This window comes from Cibotium barometz, chromosome 59 (assembly GCF_041138505.1).
Source record: "Cibotium barometz isolate CiBa-2024 chromosome 59, ASM4113850v1, whole genome shotgun sequence".
Lineage (NCBI taxonomy): Eukaryota > Viridiplantae > Streptophyta > Polypodiopsida > Cyatheales > Cibotiaceae > Cibotium > Cibotium barometz.
The window spans coordinates 31464982-31484044 of record NC_141104.1 but is presented as its reverse complement, the minus strand read 5'-3'; the positions used below and the strand labels follow the sequence as shown (position 1 = coordinate 31484044).

At 42.3% G+C, this 19063-nt stretch overlaps 1 protein-coding gene, 1 non-coding gene and 1 pseudogene across 3 annotated transcripts; 1 reads left to right on the top strand and 2 right to left on the bottom strand.

Moving 5' to 3' along the window:
- Nucleotides 1–2646: 2646 nt before the first annotated feature.
- LOC147605712 (small nucleolar RNA snoR8a) lies at nucleotides 2647–2733 on the bottom strand. Its single transcript, XR_015265196.1, has one exon. It is a non-coding gene; the product is annotated as a small nucleolar RNA snoR8a (small nucleolar RNA).
- Nucleotides 2734–15963: 13230 nt separating this feature from the next.
- LOC147605711 (pentatricopeptide repeat-containing protein At2g34400-like) lies at nucleotides 15964–16917 on the top strand. Its single transcript, XM_086793638.1, has one exon. The coding sequence runs from the start codon at nucleotides 15964–15966 to the stop codon at nucleotides 16915–16917; it is 954 nt and encodes a 317-aa protein (XP_086649764.1).
- Nucleotides 16918–16981: 64 nt separating this feature from the next.
- Nucleotides 16982–18423, bottom strand: LOC147605710 (UDP-glycosyltransferase 85A1 pseudogene; annotated as a pseudogene). The gene is made up of 2 exons (XR_015265141.1): nucleotides 18096–18423; nucleotides 16982–18008 (listed from the first exon to the last, which is right to left on the bottom strand). The product of XR_015265141.1 is annotated as a UDP-glycosyltransferase 85A1 pseudogene (transcript).
- Nucleotides 18424–19063: the final 640 nt, after the last annotated feature.

Genomic DNA, 19063 nt, shown 5'->3' with positions numbered 1-19063 from the left:
GGTTTGTCTTCTTCGCCTTGCTCACCTACACACTTTGTGCACTTTGCCCACCACAAACATCTCCACTAGTCTTCTCCTTCTCCTTGTCACCACCTCCTATCAAACTTCACCACATTAGCAAACTTGTTTTAGTAATATACCTATATATGCTAATTTGAGGCTTCGCTAAGACTAGGTGAAATTCATCTAATTAAACATGTGGATTTAGAAGATTTAGGACATTAACATTAATTTAAAGCCTCTTCAAGCCCTAAAGATTAGGGCTTTTTTGATTTTTTGGATAAAATTAACTAATTAAAATCTACAACATATTACGAGTTTCTCGAGTGCTTGCCCTGGCCTCCAAGCCTAAAATAACTGGCCAAGAATTAATAGCTTGGTGTTGCTGCAAACTACATTTATTCGAGGGAGAATTTAATCTCCAATCAATATTTACACTTTTATGTGTTAGAGTTTATAAGGGTTCTCTCCTCTAGATAGTGTTCCTAAAATTTGATTGTACTTATGTCTTAATGCATGCTTTTAGTTATAATTATTCTTATCCTAGCTAGGAGCTAGGGGCTAACTCAAGTGCTAGCCTTGTTGCCTCAATTGCATTATGTGATTGGAGGGCTATCATGACACAAGAGGTGTGCATGATGAGTTAGCTCTGACACAGCAGGTGATGGGATTAGACGGTAGTGTCTTTCTTTCATGTTGGGTGTCTCCTCCGTCACTCCAACGGGAGGATTGTTGGGTATTTAGAGTCTTTTTATGTGTGTTCATCCCATTTTGTGTAGATTTATCAACAACCCTTAATAGGATTATATGTATGTGTATACTTATTTATATATATGTGTGTGAACACCTACTTAGGTGTGAACTCTCTCTCTCTCTTTTATCTATATATATATATATATATATATATATATATATACATATATATATATATATATATATATGCACACATCATTGAAGATCCTTCATCCCCCATAACTACTCATCAGCTTTTGTATTGCAACATTCTAACTCCTTCATCTTTCGTGTCCATTACCTATGCTTCCTACCTCTCCTCTCGGCACAAATTGAAGCAATTCAATTTCTTGGTAAACCCACATAAATTGAAGGCCTATGCCTTAGAGAAATAAAGAGCTTTGATCTTCTCTACGTAGATCACCACAGAGAGAGAGAGAGAGAGAGAGAGAAAGAGAGAGAGAGAGAGAGAGAGAGAGAGAGAGAGTTCATCATCCTAGGAGTGTTTTTGCACCTATCACCTTTGTGCAAAGCTTTGGTTATGTTCAGATTAGAAGAGACCTAGTCAATCCATCTTGTAAGAGACACATGCAATCTCTCTAAGTGAAGTTTCTATGTGCCAAAGAATAAGAGAGATACCAATTTCAGCTTAAAAGAGATACCAATTTCAGCTTACATATGTCAAGCACATGGAAGAATTACCTAAAAATTATTCAAATTTCTCTCTCTCTCTCTCTCTCTCCCCCCTTAAGTGAGCTAAAAATAAATTTAAAAAAGTAAAAACCAACTTATCTATCCCAAGTGGTGGATTTGCCACTTGCGTTAGGGAAGGTGGGTTTTTTTTAATTCTTTGTTTTTAAAAGATCTTCTCCCTCCCCCCCCCCCCCCTCTCTCTCTCTCTCTCTCTCTCTCTCTCTCTCTCTCTTTGAGTAAGCACTATAAAACCCTCATCCCACGTCCTTAGAGGCCCCCCACTCGAGATGGGGATATGAGGTTTGTTTTTCAATCATTTTTTTCTTTCTAAATTCAAATTTTCATCTTACTTTGAGAGAGGGAAAGAAGAGTGAAAAAGATGGGGATATGGGGTTTGTTTTTCAATCATTTTTTCTTTCTAAATTCAAGTTTTCATTTTACTTTGAGAGAGGGAAAGAAGGGTGAAAAAATAATTGAAAATAAACCTCAGATCCCCCATCCCAATACGGAGGATGTGGGAAATGAGGGTTTTTTTAATGCTTACTTTGAGAGGGAGAGAGAGAGAGAGAGAGAGAGAGGTATTAACGTCGTTAGAATGTAACACGAGGACATTACGACCGACGGTGGGACTGTAACTCATGTGGATCTTGGCCTTCCCCCCTCCCTCTCTCAATTTGCAAAAATAAAAAAGAAAAAAAAAACCTATTTGCCCATCCCAAGTGGTTAATTACTATTCCTAGGGTTGATAGTCCCCTTTTCTATACTTCGACCAAGGTCACACATTACCCTCGCAGGCGGAGGACACATTCATCAAAGCTCTTACATCATGGAAGCCCATATCTGTGCTACTTCCATTTCAAATCCTTCCGAGCTCACTGAGTGGTTTCTTGGTGGCATATTTTGCACGTACTCCATAGCCAAGCTTGTAAGCGAAACCCTAAAACTACATTTTCAACATGCTGCTTGGAGCCCGAGATGCGTTTTCCTCTACAAATCCAGACTGCCAGTGCTCATATGAAAGGAGTGAATCTTCATGCGATACATATCAAGTACGAGGAATTTATCTCTTAATCATAGCACTTAAGGGGCTCTTATCAGTCTGATCAGTCCAACGGATTTAGACCTCGCGAAAGCAGACGCAAAACTATGGGCACAAACGTGTGCAGCCAGGAACCATTGGAGAACAAACCCATCAATGATGCAGTTATCACGAACAGCAGAGAGTGCTCATATTCTATGGGTGTAGAGTGTCTTCACACGACGATAGCCATCGAGACACATGATCTTTGCTGTAATCATAGCACTCAAAAAACCACGCGACGAAGACAAGAGGCACACACATTGAAAGAGAAAAAGGCCAGCTTATCATGCAGTGTTCTAGATCCACTCTCAAGCATGACAGAACAGCCGGCGACGAAGGGATTGCAAGCAGGACAGCCGCCGCTAGTATGCGAAACCCTAAAACTTTACCTGAAGATGTACAAGATAGAACACAACTTTATAGTCGAGCAGGAATAGGGATATTGCATGTTATTGACCATTGGCCCTTGGGAGATCCAATGGTTATAAAGGAACTTAAAAAGGCTCCTGTCTAGCCCTCCTCCTTCTTTTTTAGGGGGGGGGAGAGAGAGAGAGATAGAGAGAGAGAGTGTGTGTGTGAGAGAGAAGCCTTGAATAGCATCTCCCTCTCAACACACAAGCGTGCGTACACACACACATCAAATACAAAACTGTGCACAAAACAGAGACACATGTCAGAGGATGCAATGGCAACTTGCATGCAGAGAAAGAAGCTCATATGCATGTCATACACAGACAAGTGGCTCAAGCTTCTAAGAAAGAGAAAATTAGTGGAGAAAACCTTTCAAACATTTGATGCCAACATAGGCCTTATTTTTCATTTTCATATTCTTTATCCCTACCAATTCACAATCATTACCTATCATTAAATATTGACACTTACACGTCGATATTTAATTAAAGGTTATATCTTGCCAATCATGCACGTCAGCTCAATCCTGCTTCCTTCCCCCTCGGCGTTTTCAAGACCCTAACATAGTTCTATGGAGCCCTTCTCTCTATCCAGCTCTCTATCGAGCATCGACCAAGGGACGACGGCATGGGGTAGGTAATGGAGAGAGAGAGAGAGAGAGAGAGAGAGAGAGAGAGAGAGAGAGAGAGAGAGATTCCCTATGCCCTCTCCATACTAGGCTTCTCCTCCATACCAAGGGACAACGGCATGGGGTAGGTAATGAGAGAGAGAGAGAGAGAGAGAGAGAGAGAGAGAGAGAGAGAGAGAGAGAGAGAGCTTCCCTCTACCATCTCCATACTGAGCTTCTCCTCCACGGTCCACACACCCCCTTCCTCCACCACAACGTAGGTGACCCCCCCCCACACCTAGTCTACCTACCAAACGAGAGAGAGAGAGAGAGAGAGAGAGAGAGAGAGAGAGAGAGAGAGAGAGAGAGAGAGAGAGAGAGAGAGAGAGCATAGCCCTCTAAGGAAGGGGGGGTTGGGGGTTGGATCATGACCTGGGGAGATAGAGTGAAAAAATGAACTTGGATGAATATTTATTTTCTTAGAATGTATAATTGTATTACCCAGTATGTTTTTGACTAAATCCCCAGAAACTAGAAGCATATACTTTTTTCATCATTGTCAAATTTGAATAAACTAGCAATATGAGTTTTCCATCTAAATCAAGAATGTGAGGCATCTTTTTAGCTTAGATTTGGATTTTTCTTCTTTTGTTGTTTTTCATTTGCATTGAAAGGTGAGTAAATGTTTACATTTTATCAAGTTTGTTGTTCAATTTCTTGTTAATATTTTTATTTCTGTTTATTTTTTCATTCGATTAAAAAACTAAAAATTCCAAAAATATTATTGTGAATACTTCCAATTAATTATAAGTTTTGATGCACAAATGCTTTCTCTACCTTAGAGAGAGAGAGAGAGAGAGAGAGAGAGAGAGAGAGAGAGGTTGTTGTCTTCTTACTAAATACTAGAGATATTTCGTGGTTCACCTTCTATCGGGTGCAAGAGGCAAGGAGGGAGAATAGATGTGTGCTTGTTTACTTGAAGCACTGCAAGGGTGGATTGCACCAAGAAAATCTATGGAAGCTTGTAATTGTATTAGTGAAAAAGTATCATGATTATGGAATGATTAGTGAATGGCCAATATTGGCTTATATAGTAGACATTGGGTTCACACTACATTAATATGTGCCCATGCCCATGCCAAAGCCACATTCACTTTTACATCTTATTGTCCTTGGCCTATGGGCCATTTACAATATACAAACAATATTTGGCCCATGACCATAAACCCACAAGGCCATGGCCCCCTTATTTCATTACAAACCATCCCCACCCAAGTATGTTTCGTCCTCGAAACATGCATCATGTCGAAGAACCAAAATATCTCTACATGAGTGAGGCATCAATGAAGGCCATCAATCTGTAAAATCTGTCCAAGAGAGCTTGCATGAGCAATAAGATCATCCCACATCCAACAAATGCGCTCCGGAACCTTATCCAAGTATGCCCATAGGTATCACATGCTCCCCATGTGTTACTTGCATGATATCCACATCTCTTGAGCATCAAATAGGCCACATAACAGTACATTAGGAATTTTTTGGACCCAAAAAGGGCCTCCTAATAAGGATTCCTAATTTTAAGGGATTAGAGCTTAGAAAGCTGGGCTTAAGGGAGACAAAGGCTATGATGAACGTTATTTTTTGCCTTGCCACATCAGCCATACCCCCCTAGTTTCACTTTTTAAAGGGAATATTCTCATACACTCTCTCTTACTTTTTGACTTTTCTCATACTTTCTCTCTTACTTTTTGAATTTTTAATCTTCACTCTCTATAAATTGAATCTTTCTTGTCAGTTTAAAATCTCCTTTCTCATTAACTCCCACCATATCTCCCTTCCACATCAGCAAAACATTCTCGTATATAGGTGGGCCCCAAAAAGCAAAAATTTTTTATTTTTTATTTTTTTACATTTTGAGGTGGAAAAAACACCACCCAACCAATATGTATGATGAAAATAAATTTTTTCCTCCAAAAAGCTTGTAATTCAAGGGTCACGTCAGAGCTAGTACATCCATAACTAACTGTCAGGTCCCCACAACCCCATAAACATAACTAACTGTCAGGAACCCACTACATCCATGAGATCTCGAAATTGTGGGGACCGTAAAATTTTTTTAAAATTTTTTTCTCATAAATATAATTTATTGATAAAAAACTCCATGTTAGTATATTTGTATATCAAAAATATCATTTTCTACTTAGAAAAACGGATTTGTGTTAAACCTGCAAAACAGCAAAGTTTTAACAGTCTCTCTCACTCACTCCCCCCCTCTCTCTCTCTCACTCACTCCCCCCTCCTCTCTCTCTCTCTCTCTCTCTCTCTCTCTCTCTCTCTCTCTCTCTCTCTCTCCCCCTCTGAGGATCTCTCTACTTTAGCTTCTTCCTCTGCTTAGCTATGGAGCCTTTGCAAGCTGTGTGTGTAGCCCCTTATGAAGCTAGAAAACGGAAGGTTGATTTACACATTTGTATTCCTGAAGAGTATGGCAGCTCTAAGAAAACCCATCCTACTAATGCACAATTTGTCCAAGCTTGTAGGATAGCTAAGGAGAAAAATGTAGATCTTTGGATTGATGGGCATCTCTATCCAGTTGACCCTCCATTAAGAGCAAACCCTCCTTTTCGTAATTTATCATCTTTTATGCAATTTATTGGTGAAGGAGAGCTTAGCTTGTTAGGATACTACAAAAGATTGACTACAAGTGGAGCTTGGCAAATCCATATTCTCCAATCTCAATTGCAAGCATCACAATTCAGCCTTTTACAATGTCAAGAAGGACTTAAAACATCATCAGATAAAATGAAAGAGATCCTCATAGAGAATGTGGAAAGGATGCAAAGATTCAAAGGCTAGAGGAACTTGTCACACACGACTCAAAGCAACGCTAAATGGTGCTCGTGAATGCAAAAAGACATTGGCTGGTATAGAATCTCTTGCGTTTAAAGGTGGAGCACGGAAGAAAAGGATTCGTACAACGAAGTAAGTAACATAAACTTTCATTATGCACTCAGTGATTTAAACAAAATAGTCATGATTTGTGTTCTGCCAGGCAAGAGGTGTGTGGTTCAAATGAAGAGGGATGGAAGGATTTAGTCAAAGCCATTCTGAATACCAAGGATATTATCTCAATTATTACTGACCCTCATCATCCTAAAATACGCCAAGCTGTCGTCGTCAGCAATGTGGTGAGCGAGATTACCACCTCCATCGATTCTTCATTAATTCAACATGCTTGTGATGCGGCTAGAATCAGCATGAAAGGGTACCAAGCAATCCGTCAGGTTGTAAAAGATGCATTTCTAAGACAAGGAATCAATGGCACTTTATTTCCTACACTCAAGGTGATTCACAATGTCAAGCGTATCAATAACGATGATGTGCAGCGAGCTATAGGATAGGTTTATCACGTTGAGGGCACACTAACATTAGACACAAAGTCGAGCAGAAAGAAAATCAAGACAACAAGTACATAATCTCACTATGATGTTTACAATAACATCTTTGTTCATATTGAGAGACTACAACAAGCTATGGTGAAGTTCTATGGTCTTTCACCAGAAGGTGAGAACTTGCAATTGCTACTATTCATGTTTTTCAATAGAAAATGAAGACGATTATTTTGTTTTGAATATTGTAAACTACCATTTATTTGCAGTTTTTGGGAGCACACTTTCATTTGTGCTCAAGCTAGATGAGTGCCAAATTGTGAAAGGTCGGAAGCTGGAACGTATGAGCATTACACTCATGAATGAGGCCATGATCTGTGCATGGGAAAAGACTACCAAACCAAGTTTTAGTGTGCAATCTGAGAAAGAGGTCTGGTGGCTTGGTGCATTCGAGGTACCGAAGGAGACACATGAGGTATTGACATGGATGTTTGAAAGGACTCCCTGGATAACAAATGTAATCAAAAAGCAAATTGATCGTCAACTTTTAGATGTAGAAAACATAGGAAAGTTCAAGGTGGATTGGCATCTTGGGGGAGATTTGAAGACAATTAAATGCATGATGGTTGTGCTCAAGGCGCGATATCAAGATGGCCTTGTCCATACTGCAATGCTCAGATTGATATTCCTAGGCAGAAAAAGACAAATGGAAAAGGTATACAGAAGGTTGGTTCTGTTGGGAAGGATGCCTCGAAAGGTCCTAAGAAAGGGAAGAAGCAACAAGAAGATGCAGTAGATCCAACCGAGTCAACTGATGAAGATGAGGAACAACCAAATGCAAGATGGGTGGAAGGTGTCATGTCTCCTGATATGCTAGGAGAACCAAACAGGAATTCAAATTGGAGCCCCATCATTAATTTTCCACTAAAGAATATTCACTTTTGCACACTTCATGCATTCATGAGAATCTTTGATCGATTGCTTAAGTGCCATATCGATTATGCATTCACAATGCCTACACAAGAGAGGAAAGTTGCAGCCCTTGATAAATTAGAGCATCTTTTGAATTCTCTGGGCTGCCATGGCAGAAATGTGAAAATTGAAGTGAATAAGCAGACCTATGGTATGTCATATGAGGTTGCTCAAAAAGGTCTCCATGACTGGATCAAAGGCAAGGAGATTTTTGGAGAAGCCAGCAAACATAGAGAATTCAAAGAAGACTTGGGGACTCTGGAGAGACATGTGTGCAATCACCACAAATGTAGATTGTCCAATGCCAGCTCTTGTAAATATGCACAAACAGCTTTGGATAAATTTCAATAACATGGTTTGCATTATGAATCAAAGTAGCACAACTGCCCAAGAACGAGCATCATTCCAAGAACATATCATAGAATTTATTAAAAGTGTGCTAGGTGCTTGGGGAGAGAGTAAAGTAATACACTATATGGTAAGTTGTACAATAAATAAAAAAAACTGGTGTTTTAACCTTGACTTTTTCTAATTAAATTCTATTGTCATGTGTACAGCACATAGTTTATGCGCATGGTGCATATTTCATGAACAAGTATGGATCGCTCGACATGTGGAGTACCCAAGGGATGGAGAAATCACATTATAAAGCAAGAGGGGTTTATTTCAAAAATACAAGACATGGAGGTGGAGCTTCTACAGAGCAGGAGGAACACGTACAAACTATCTACAAAGAGATATTCAATTGGTTTTATCGCACAACCTTTGGAAGGGTATTGGTTAGGGAGCGGGCCCAACAATCTAAGCTTGCGCAAGAGGCACGTAAGGCTGCAAAAAGTCATGCTCGGCTTGAATGGTTACAGACCAATGCTCCCCATAGGCATGGTGCTTGGCGTGCATGAATGAGGAGACAAGGGAGGCATTGGGTTGTGCACGCACCAGCATAAATCTAGATGTAATAAGGCTAAGAAAATAAGTTTAGTTAGGTTTTTTTTTTCCTTAAAAAAAACTATTAATAGTTCCTTCTGTCACTTCATTTTCATTTCACTTTTTTAGAGAGCTTGAGCTCAAGATCTACATAGACACCCACGTAAGGACACCAGCACATCACCATGTTAGCATAGTCGTACATGGATATGGCACGCACCAAGAACATCGCACATGTTACCATGCCTTCACAAAACACAGTACAAGGCACCCAACGACCACATACTGGCGACACCACGGAAGAGAGTGACCCCTTGGATTCCAGGACATGCCCAATGGGATCACCAGAGTCCCAACCCTCCTCCCACAGTAACACCAATGCACACACATGCAGACCCTTCTAGTGGTAGCAAGTATGTGAAGAAGACCCCACAATGCAGCCACCCTAGAGATCAAGACAGAGAGGCCGATGATGAGCAGTTCGACTGGGTTGGTGAAAACATTCCTACATTGCGTAGCACCATAGGTGGCAAGACCCTACTACCAGGACAGGGTCCCCTACCTACCCGGGAGGAACTTGATACAGAGGTACCACAGCAATAAGAGGAGGAGGATTCAGACTATGAGAGAGACCAAGAGGCGGTTCCTGCAAGTGCGCGCAAGCATAGAAAGGTCAAGCTCTTCAAGCCAAGGAAGTCCCAACCTCACCCCAATGCACTAACACAACACACAGAGCTCCAAGGAGAAGGATGCGCCAAGGGCACAGGGCTCTACAAGAAATCAAGTTTTATCAGAGGAACACTGAGTTGCTGATAAGAAGAGCCCCTTTCGCTCGCACAGTGAAGGAGATTCTCCAACGATATAGAACAGAGTTCCGTGTGCAGGGGATTGCCCTTGAAGCATTGCAAGAAGCCTCTGAGGCTTACCTTGTTGGGCTTTTTGAAGACACCAACCTCCTTGCAATACATGCAAAGAGGATTACCATATCTGCCAAGGACATGCAACTAGCTCGGCGCATTCGAGGCGAGCGAGACACGATCTAGAGATCTTAGATGTTAATCTTTTTTTTGAAGCAACTCTTTTGTTTCAAACCCCCCTTTGTAACAAGCCTATATCTGGCTTTCATTTGTAACCTTCTGATAGTTAAAATTTTAAGTTTCTCTTACAATGTCTCGGTGTCATCATGTTTGTTTAACATGGATTGTCTATCATGTGCCAGTTTGTCACCCAATTAAAATTTTAAGTTTCTCTTACAATGTCTCGGTGTCATTATGTTTGTTTAACATGGATTGTCTATCATGTGCCAGTTTGTCACCCAAGGCATCAGAAATGCTCCTGGAGGACTGAGGAAGCTGTGCCGCTAGAACAGTGCGAATTTGGTCTCTACAACGGCGATGTAGGCTCAAAATTCGCACTTTTCTGGCATTTCTCTCCTAGCCACTCAGGATCATTTCTGATGCATTTATAAAATGAAGTTGAGCACACTAATTGTGAGAAACAATAGTTTACAAGATAAAAACACCTTTAATCATGTGTAAAAATATCGTGTTTATCATCCAATGCATCAGAATTGCTCCTGGAGGACTGGGAAAGCTATGCCAGAACAGTGCGCATTTAGGCTCTGCAGCGGGGGCGATGCAGGCTCAAAATTCGCAGTGTTCTGGCATTGCTCTCCTAGCCACTCAGGATCATTTTTGATGCATTTATAATGAAGTTAAGTACACTAATTGTGAGAAACAATAGTTTATAAGATAAAAACAACTTTAATCATGTGTAAAATTACATTGTTTGTCATCCAATGCATCAGAATTGCTCCTGGAGGACTGGGGAAGCTATGCCAGAACAGTGCAAATTTAGGCTCTGCAGCGGCGGTGCAGGCTCAAAATTCGCACTGTTCTGGCACACTGCTCCCCCAGCCACTCAGGATCATTTTTGATGCATTTATAATGAAGTTGAGTACATTAATTATAAAAAATAGTAGTTTACAAGATAAAAATACCTTTAATCATGTGTAAAAATACATTATTTGTCATCCAATGCATCAGAATTGCTCCTGGAGGGCTGGAGAAGCTATGTCATAACAGTGCGAATTTGGGCTCTACAGCAGCAGCGGTGCAGGCTTAAAATTTGCACTGTTATGGCACTACTCCCCCAACCACTCAGAATCATTTCTGATGCATTTATAATCAAGTTGAGTACATTGATTATGAGAAACAGTAATTTACAAGATAAAAATACCTTTAATCATGTGTAAAAATACATTATTTATCATCCAATGCATCAGAATTGCTCCTAAAGGGCTGGGGAAGCTGTGCCAAAACAGTGCGAATTTGGGCTTTACAGCAGCGGTGCAGGCTCAAAATTCGCACTGTTCTGGCACTGCTCCCCCAGGCTCCCAGGGTCATTTCTGACACATTCACAAAAACATTGATGGTACAAACTAGAAAAAACAATGATATACTTGATGAAAATAAGTTTACAAAAATTGTATTGTATTCATAATAAGAAGTGAGACATCATCTTTACAAAAGCTTTCTTACAATATTGAGCTTCCTTCTCTTGTTATTGGGCAGAGTGTGCTCAAGGAGGAGTGATTGGGCTATTTCTTGAGGATCCTCTATGCCTATGCTTTTGGCTATACCTATATGAGCAAGAAGCTTACCCCTAAATCCAGAACCAAAAACATCGAAGGCAAAGGATTTTTTAATCAAAACTATACATTTGGTGCTCTGTGCCATAGAAGCTACACTGAACACCTTAGAGAGGGCTTTCAAAAAGAAGAGAGTGAAGGCAGATTGAGGGGTGTAGTCCTTGTGGATAATGGCGATGCCATCCACAGGAAGTAGACCAAGATAGTGCGCCAACGCAGCATCATGTCCATGGACCTTGGCCTGGTCTCTGTTTGCCGCCGCCTCTCCCAGCAAATGCGTCAATTTCAACCACCCTCTGCAATCAAAGGAAAAATCAAAATATTTTCCTATACATAATTACAAATGTTTCTAGGTTGTAAAAGGTCGATTATTACTTCTTGCTCAATGTCTTCTTTTGCCAAAGTGCTGGTGGGGGCGGAGAGGTCAATCGAGGACTTAGCCTCATCCTTTTTTGGTGCTTTGGTCTCCTCCATCACTCCAGCAGCCAGGCAAGGGTATTCTTTTGAGCCTCTAGCTTGTCTTGTAAGGTTGTGAATTCCTCCTCTGGAACTAGGGCTTGCTCCGCGGTCTCAACCAAAGTCTCCTTGACCAAAGCAACTGTCTCTGCGATAGATTCTCCAAGGGGTAATATAGCACTATCTAGGTGAGGACCGAGGTTGGACGTATCAAGGTCCACCTCACATCGTGTGCATATAATGCCCAAGCATTCATCCATTCTCAAGCCAGCTGCCTTTTCAAGGTCATGAATAAATAAATAAGTATTCTTCACCTTCCACCCACAATGGTGCTCAAGAGATTGATCTCAAGCTCTGGCACAGCAGCTTGCTCTCCTCGTGTGGGGAAGATGGCCCCGCATCTTCTACTACAGTGGGCTGTTCAGCCTGCAGATTGTGCACCCTCTGGAAAGTGATACAAGCTGCTCTTCCACATGAGCACTCGTTCTCCTATTGTCTTCACTTCCTTGTCATCCCTCAAATACCATGCCAACTGCAATGCAGGCATCTCTACCTCCTCATCCGAATTCTCATCGCTGATGTGAGGAATGCAAAAGTGGCAAGCCACGAGAGGAACCTAGTTCCTAAATTGCCCTTCCCCAACCTCTTCACGTCTTGCTTTATTGAAGGTACAGTAAGCTCATGTGGGGATGCAGATGTCGATGAAGCGTTCAAGGTGCTGGATGTAGGGGCGGGCATATTGTTGAATGTACTTAAGCAGCTCAACAAGCACCCATCGATCATTGGGGCAATGGGAAAAGGAGATGGAGTGGGGAGCCAAGTATTGCTCCATGTATGCAATCTGCGTCTCATAATGTTGGGACGCAAGGGCGAGCGACTTCTCAAAGTCGACTTTACGAGAGAACATGACAAAGAGCTCGCTCTTGCCCGCCCACGGGGTGGTTGGAGAGGAACTCACAGAAGTTGTCAAAGTGGGTAGCCATGTGAATGCAAAGAGATAGTGTGAGTTCGTGCTTGGTTTCTATCGCGTGAAAATGAGAAAGAAGTCACCTTTGGCTATTTATAGTTAAAATTTAAAGTTTGGCCTTTTCACACTAGACCGCTAGACAAAAAAAAATTACAGTTTGCAAAAATATTAAGATTTCAATTAAATAAAGATTGGTTAAAAAAGAGCCTGCTACAAAATTACAAGCATGTCATCTAATCTAAAATTGTTATGATGTCTTCATTTTTTGCCCCTCTTGTGACATTTACTTCATGTTGATCTCCATCTCATTGTTGACTTGAAAGCTTGTCATTGCCTTCACCTCGATCCTGAAACTCTTGCCCCTCACGTGCATCAAAACAGAGGCTATTTTTCATATACCCAGTTCATCTTCAAGCTCTTCCACATGTCTACTATGTGTTGGTAGGGCTATGCACCTTGCTGTGCTGAAAATTCAAGGTCCCCCATTTGCCATGATTCTGAGACCATGGTTGTCCCCTCCTTACGCTTCCCAATCTGTAAAAATATAGAAAGTGGCACAATAACCAGAAAGTGTAAGTGTTAATTCTAGACATGTAGTGGAATCAGATATACCTTTCTTCTCATCAACTTGAAACTTGACTCTTCCACATTGTCAAAGCCCATGATGCTAAAGTGTTGACGCAGGTCTTCTAGGCTCCAATGCTTGCTTGCTACCACTCGCTCAATCCATCCATTTTTCATCATCACAGCAGAGCTACCTCAATAGGCATAATTTCTTCTTCTGAGGCTTGAAGTAGGATCCATGTCGTGTGCTTTTGCATCCATCTTTGGTAGTGCAGACGCATGTACAAAACAGAGTGTGCCTTCAAGAACCTGAAAGACACTGTAAAATCTACTACATTGAACTTGTACACATCACCTTGATGTGACCCCTCATTAACCTCCCAACCCTCTCCTAGTAATCCTTGAATGAGGTCAGACTGTACCTCCTTACAAATATACATTGTTTTTGTTTGGTGCATTGGCATGGAATTGAACATGTGCACAAAAACATGTCAAGGACAAAACCAATTTAGCCCTACTGACCTAGATGGCTTTGAAAACTTGAGTGATGTCTTGATATCACTTACCATCTTAAACTTTAAGCATAAGATGGGCCAAGCATCAGGTTTGGGCCATTCGGGATTGTTAAGAGGGGGGTTGGGGATCTCTTCTAGCTTGCCAAATAAACCTGGTTTTTTATCTACAAAATATGAGTGAGAAAAGAAAAAGATATTGTTCTGTACAAGATCACTTGGGCTTTGAGATACAAACATTGCCTCTCCAATGGATGCATGCATAGCATAGAAAATTCCAGTGAGGATTTGGAGTGGTTATTCCTCAACATAATTAGAGGGGAAAATATCTGCAGAGAGACATAAGAAAATTCGAAACAAAAATTCCAATATTAGCATGTTGTTAAAGTTGTGTTTATGTTACACTGACAATTTGAAGGAAACCTTGGTCGTTGGCCTTGAATGTATAGGTCTCCAAGGGTATACACATGTTGCACTATGGCAACCAGTCCTTCCTTCTTAGTATGCTTGAAGCCTTGTAGCCGCCCCTTCCAATGATGTAGCATATTCCCCAGTTGACGCACTCGATGTGGTCCCTTCTTAGACCCAAGCCCCAACCCTGAATCTTGTTGGAGCCCAAACTCCATTCTCGTCTCTTGTGTTATGCAGCCTCGGGGGGGTCACTTAGTATAAAAAATGAATATCACGTGGGTTCAACAGAAGGAATTAAAAAAAAATTGACTTACAGATATTTATTCACAGAAGGATTTATTTCAAAGCATATGTATGTATTTACAGAAGGTACTTTTTTATTGATAAATTTGACCAAAGGTTGTAAAGATAAGAAAGGTATAGGTGTAGTGGTTTAAGCTGCAAGAGCATAATTTTCCACACAATGGATCCAGGTTCAAATCTTGGGAAGATTTTTTCTTGGATATAAAATTTCTTGGGAAGATTTTTTCCTGGATATAAAATTTGATTTTTATTTGGGTTGCAATGTGATGATTCTGAAATAAAAAGACATTTGATAATATTTGAATTTGCTTTTACTACACACGATTTATAGGTGCGCATTCAAAACAGGCGGGTAGTGTTGGCAGACGGGTCCCAAACTCAAGTACGCAGCTCTCTCTCTCTCTCTCTCTCTTCTCTCTCTCTCAAGCACAAGAAAACTCAGGTACGTAGCTCTCTCTCTCTCTCTCTCTCTCTCTCTCAAGCACAAGTAAACTCAGGTTTGATTTTAACGATCAAACCTTCTCTTTTTCTTAAAAAAAATGGCCAGGCACGTAGGTGATGCGGCCCACCATGAGCACCGCGCAGTTTGATGGTTGGGTGAGGTGCTTGAGGCTGTTGCGTGGTTGATTAGGAGCTACCGACGGGGTCACAACAGGCCAAAGAAGGCGGCCGTTGGCAGGCATCGAAGGCAGTGTTGTCAGAACTACACACTAGCTGAGGAGCCAGCGAGGAGCAGCAGGTCTGTACGGCTTAGGCTCTCTCTCTCTCTCTCTCTCTCGGCTTGATTTCTGCCAATCTTCCGAGGTGTTTTGACCTTTCCAAGGTGCCTTTGCAGAACCACGCATTGATGCTTGCCAAATCCAACTTGGCATTCCAACCTTATGAAGCTGGGGAAGATATCTTGCACTGCATTTTGAATGAAGCAAGCAGGTTGGATAAGCTCTTCTAATATGAGAGAGAGAGAGAGAGAGAGAGAGAGAGAGAGAGAGAGAGAGAGAGAGAGAGAGAGAGAGAGAGAGAGAGAGAGAGAGAGAGAGAGAGAAATGAAATGAAATGAAATGTTGTATTAAATGTCTTTAGAAGGCCAAAATGACCTATGAGACCAAAAAGATTACATCCCAATAGAATCTGATTCTCTGTCTGGAAAATAAATGAAATGAACAATATAAATTCTAAAATCTAGGCCTGCCATACATCAAGACCGGACCTTGATGAGGGTAAGAAGTTGCATGATGAGGCCCGGAGGAAAGGCTTCACTACCAACGTCTTTGTCTGTACTGCCCTTGTGAGCATGTATGGCAAATGCGGGGTGATTGTGGAAGCAGAGAATGCATTCAGTGAGCTGTCACAGCACAACATGGATGCCATCCCATGGAACGCAATGCTGTCAGCATATGTTGAGCAGGGTGAAGGAGAGAAGGCTTTACAGGCTTATCGACAAATGCAAGAGGAAGGTGTAAGTGCAAACCAACAGACATTTGTGGCTGCCCTTCAAGCATGTGGTATACTCGCAGAGGAAGAAAGCACTGTGGAGGGCGAATTAACCATAGTAATGGCCTTGGAAATTGGCCAGGCATTACATGCTGAGGCCCAAAGGAAGGGCTTCAGTTCAAATGTCTTTGTTGGTACCACCCTTGTGAGTATGTATGGCAAGTGTGGGACCACTGTGGAAGCAGAGCATGTGTTCAATGGGCTATCACAGAGCAATATTGTGCCGTGGAATGCACTGCTCTCAGCATATGTTGAGCGCGGTCAAGGAAAGAAAGCTCTTCTTTCCTATATACAAATGCAAGAGGCAGGCATGAACCCGAATCAGAAGACATTCGTGGTTGCCCTTCAAGCATGTGGCAGTCTTGTAGAGGACTGTATTGTCATGGAGAGGCAATGCTCCAAACTCATGCTTCTGGAAATTGTTCAAGCCGTACATTCTGAGGTTCTGAGGAAGGGCTTCACTTCAGATACCTTTGTTGGTACCACTCTTGTGAGTATATATGGGAAGTATGGAACCATTGTGGAAGCAGAGACGGTGTTTATTGGGTTGTCCCAGCGGGACACTGTATCATGGAATGCAATGCTTGCAGCATATGTTGAGCAGGGTCATGGACAGAGGGCTTTGAAATTGTACAGACAAATGCAAGAGGAAGGTGTGACTTCTGACCGGCAAACACTTATAACTGCCCTGCAAGCATGTGGCTCTCTTTCAGAGATAAGACACTACTATAGTGCTGGGACCAGAGGGATTTGAAGCCCTTCAGAGGGCTTCAGAGCCCTTCAGAAAGCCTCTTACAACATAGGGTTGCAACCACAGAAAGCTTGAAAATTTCTCTAAACTTTAGACATAAACATATTTTTTTTTCAAGATCAACCTAGTTTTAATGGCCTTCAAATTGAAGGTTAGGGTTGGGTTAGGGTAGCCCTCCTAGTACATTGTCAATGAAGACTTGTATGTTCTTGAGAGAGGAGCCCTCCTTGTGGGATGCGGCCCTTACAGCAGCCTCCCTCCACTCCCTGGCTCTAGTTTTGAGGGCTTTCCCCTTTTGACCTTGCATCAGCTCGATCACCTTCTTTTCAACCTCCTTTTGGTGAACGAACCCTTCAGCTCCTCTCTCCAGGCTCAGCCCCACCTTCCAACTCTCCACTGCACATCTGCAATTCATAGCCTGGTCGGACATGGACGACCAGCCAAGCAATGGCACACCTGCGCTGATGCCTTCCAAGGTCGAGTTCCAGCCACAGTGCGTGAAGAAACCACCCACGGCTTCATGGAGGAGGACTTTGAGCTGGGGCGCCCATGGGATGATCAGGCTGCGTGCTTTTGTTCTCTCTAGAAAGCCTTCTGGCAGCTCTGCTGATTTACCTCCTGTCATCAGCCCCAAGCGGACAACCCACAAGAAGGGCTGTTGGCTAGCCTCCAAGCCAAGGGCGATCTCTGCAATCTGCTCTGCAGTCATCATAGCGAGGCTACCGAAAGAAACATAGATCACAGACCCCGCCTCCTGCTTGTCCAGCCAGCCCAAGCAGCTCTCATCCTCGGCCGCCCACACCGCAGTCGCCACACTGCTCTCCGTCTCCTTGAAAAACGAAGCGGGCAGCAACGGGCCGACTGCCAACACGCGATGCTCCTTCTTCAAAGCAGCCATGGTCTCTTCCTCCACAGCTCGTCGAAGGTGTTCATCAGTATGCAGTCCGCCTCTCCTATGCTCTCAAAAGGGCGTATAAACAGCTTAAACATGAAATCCTCAGGGTCATAGCACTGCACAAAACCATTCATCTCTTCGAACTTCAAGGGCGGCACACCAGGCAGGCTGCAAGTAATCATGTCGGAAGGCTGAGAACCTAAGTGACACCTTAATCAGATAAGTATCACACCTCAATTAGATCTAAAAATTGAGCTACGACGTAATAATTAACCCTATCCATAACTTTTGGGGGCCTGTACCCTTTGGCCACCATCAACAATGAGGCATAGCTCGCTGCAGATTGTGTCCAAAACGACACAAACGGCAACCCAAGCTTCTTCGTAGTCTTGTGCACATTGCTTAAAAACGTGTTGGCGATGATGCACGTGACGGGAGGGTCTTGGAGCAGGAGGCCTTGCATCAACTCCTCAAAGGAGCGTGCATAGCCAGAATCGAGAGCAACCAGCAGGTCGACCACATCAGTGGTGCGGCCATGCTCGGGGGGCAAACCATCGGGAATGTAAACGAAGCTTATGTTGTTAATTTGATCACTCATGCGGGATCTATTGTACTCAGTGGATTTGAAGCCTCTGTTATATAAAACAGTACAAGGAGTAGCAGGCGGTCTGCACACCCATAAATCTCAAAAAGAAAATAAAACTATGCCCTAGCTAGTCTTGGGTTGTGGAGCTGCAAGGAACTCACGCTTCACATCCATCTCCAGCATTCTGTATGAAGCAAACAATGAAGCAAACAATGACATGAAGTTATCCAATTGACATGAAGCAAACAATGATGTCTCCCACAGCATACATGCTTCACTGTAGCAGCAACATATGCCTGGTTCTTTACTAGAACTAGGCCTACTAGCCTCTGCCTTAGAATCACCTAAAACAAGCTTTTTCTTCATTAACTTAATTGGCTTTTGTGTTGTTTGGAATCCTTCCATCAGAGCTGCTGGCTGCTTCTAACGGTTCCTCCACGCTCAGCATCTTACAGTCATTCTTCTCTAACAGATGTGCTCCAGGGCCATCAACCTTTAGATCAAAACCCTGCTCATGTTTTCTATTTTTTGAAAATGTATTGCTGATATACTTTGTTGATATTGCATGCCACAATCTATTTTTTATGTGAGGTTGATGTTGCATGCCACAATCATAGCTTAAAAACATACTTTGTGTCGCAGGCTAGATGGGATCTTTTTATAAGATT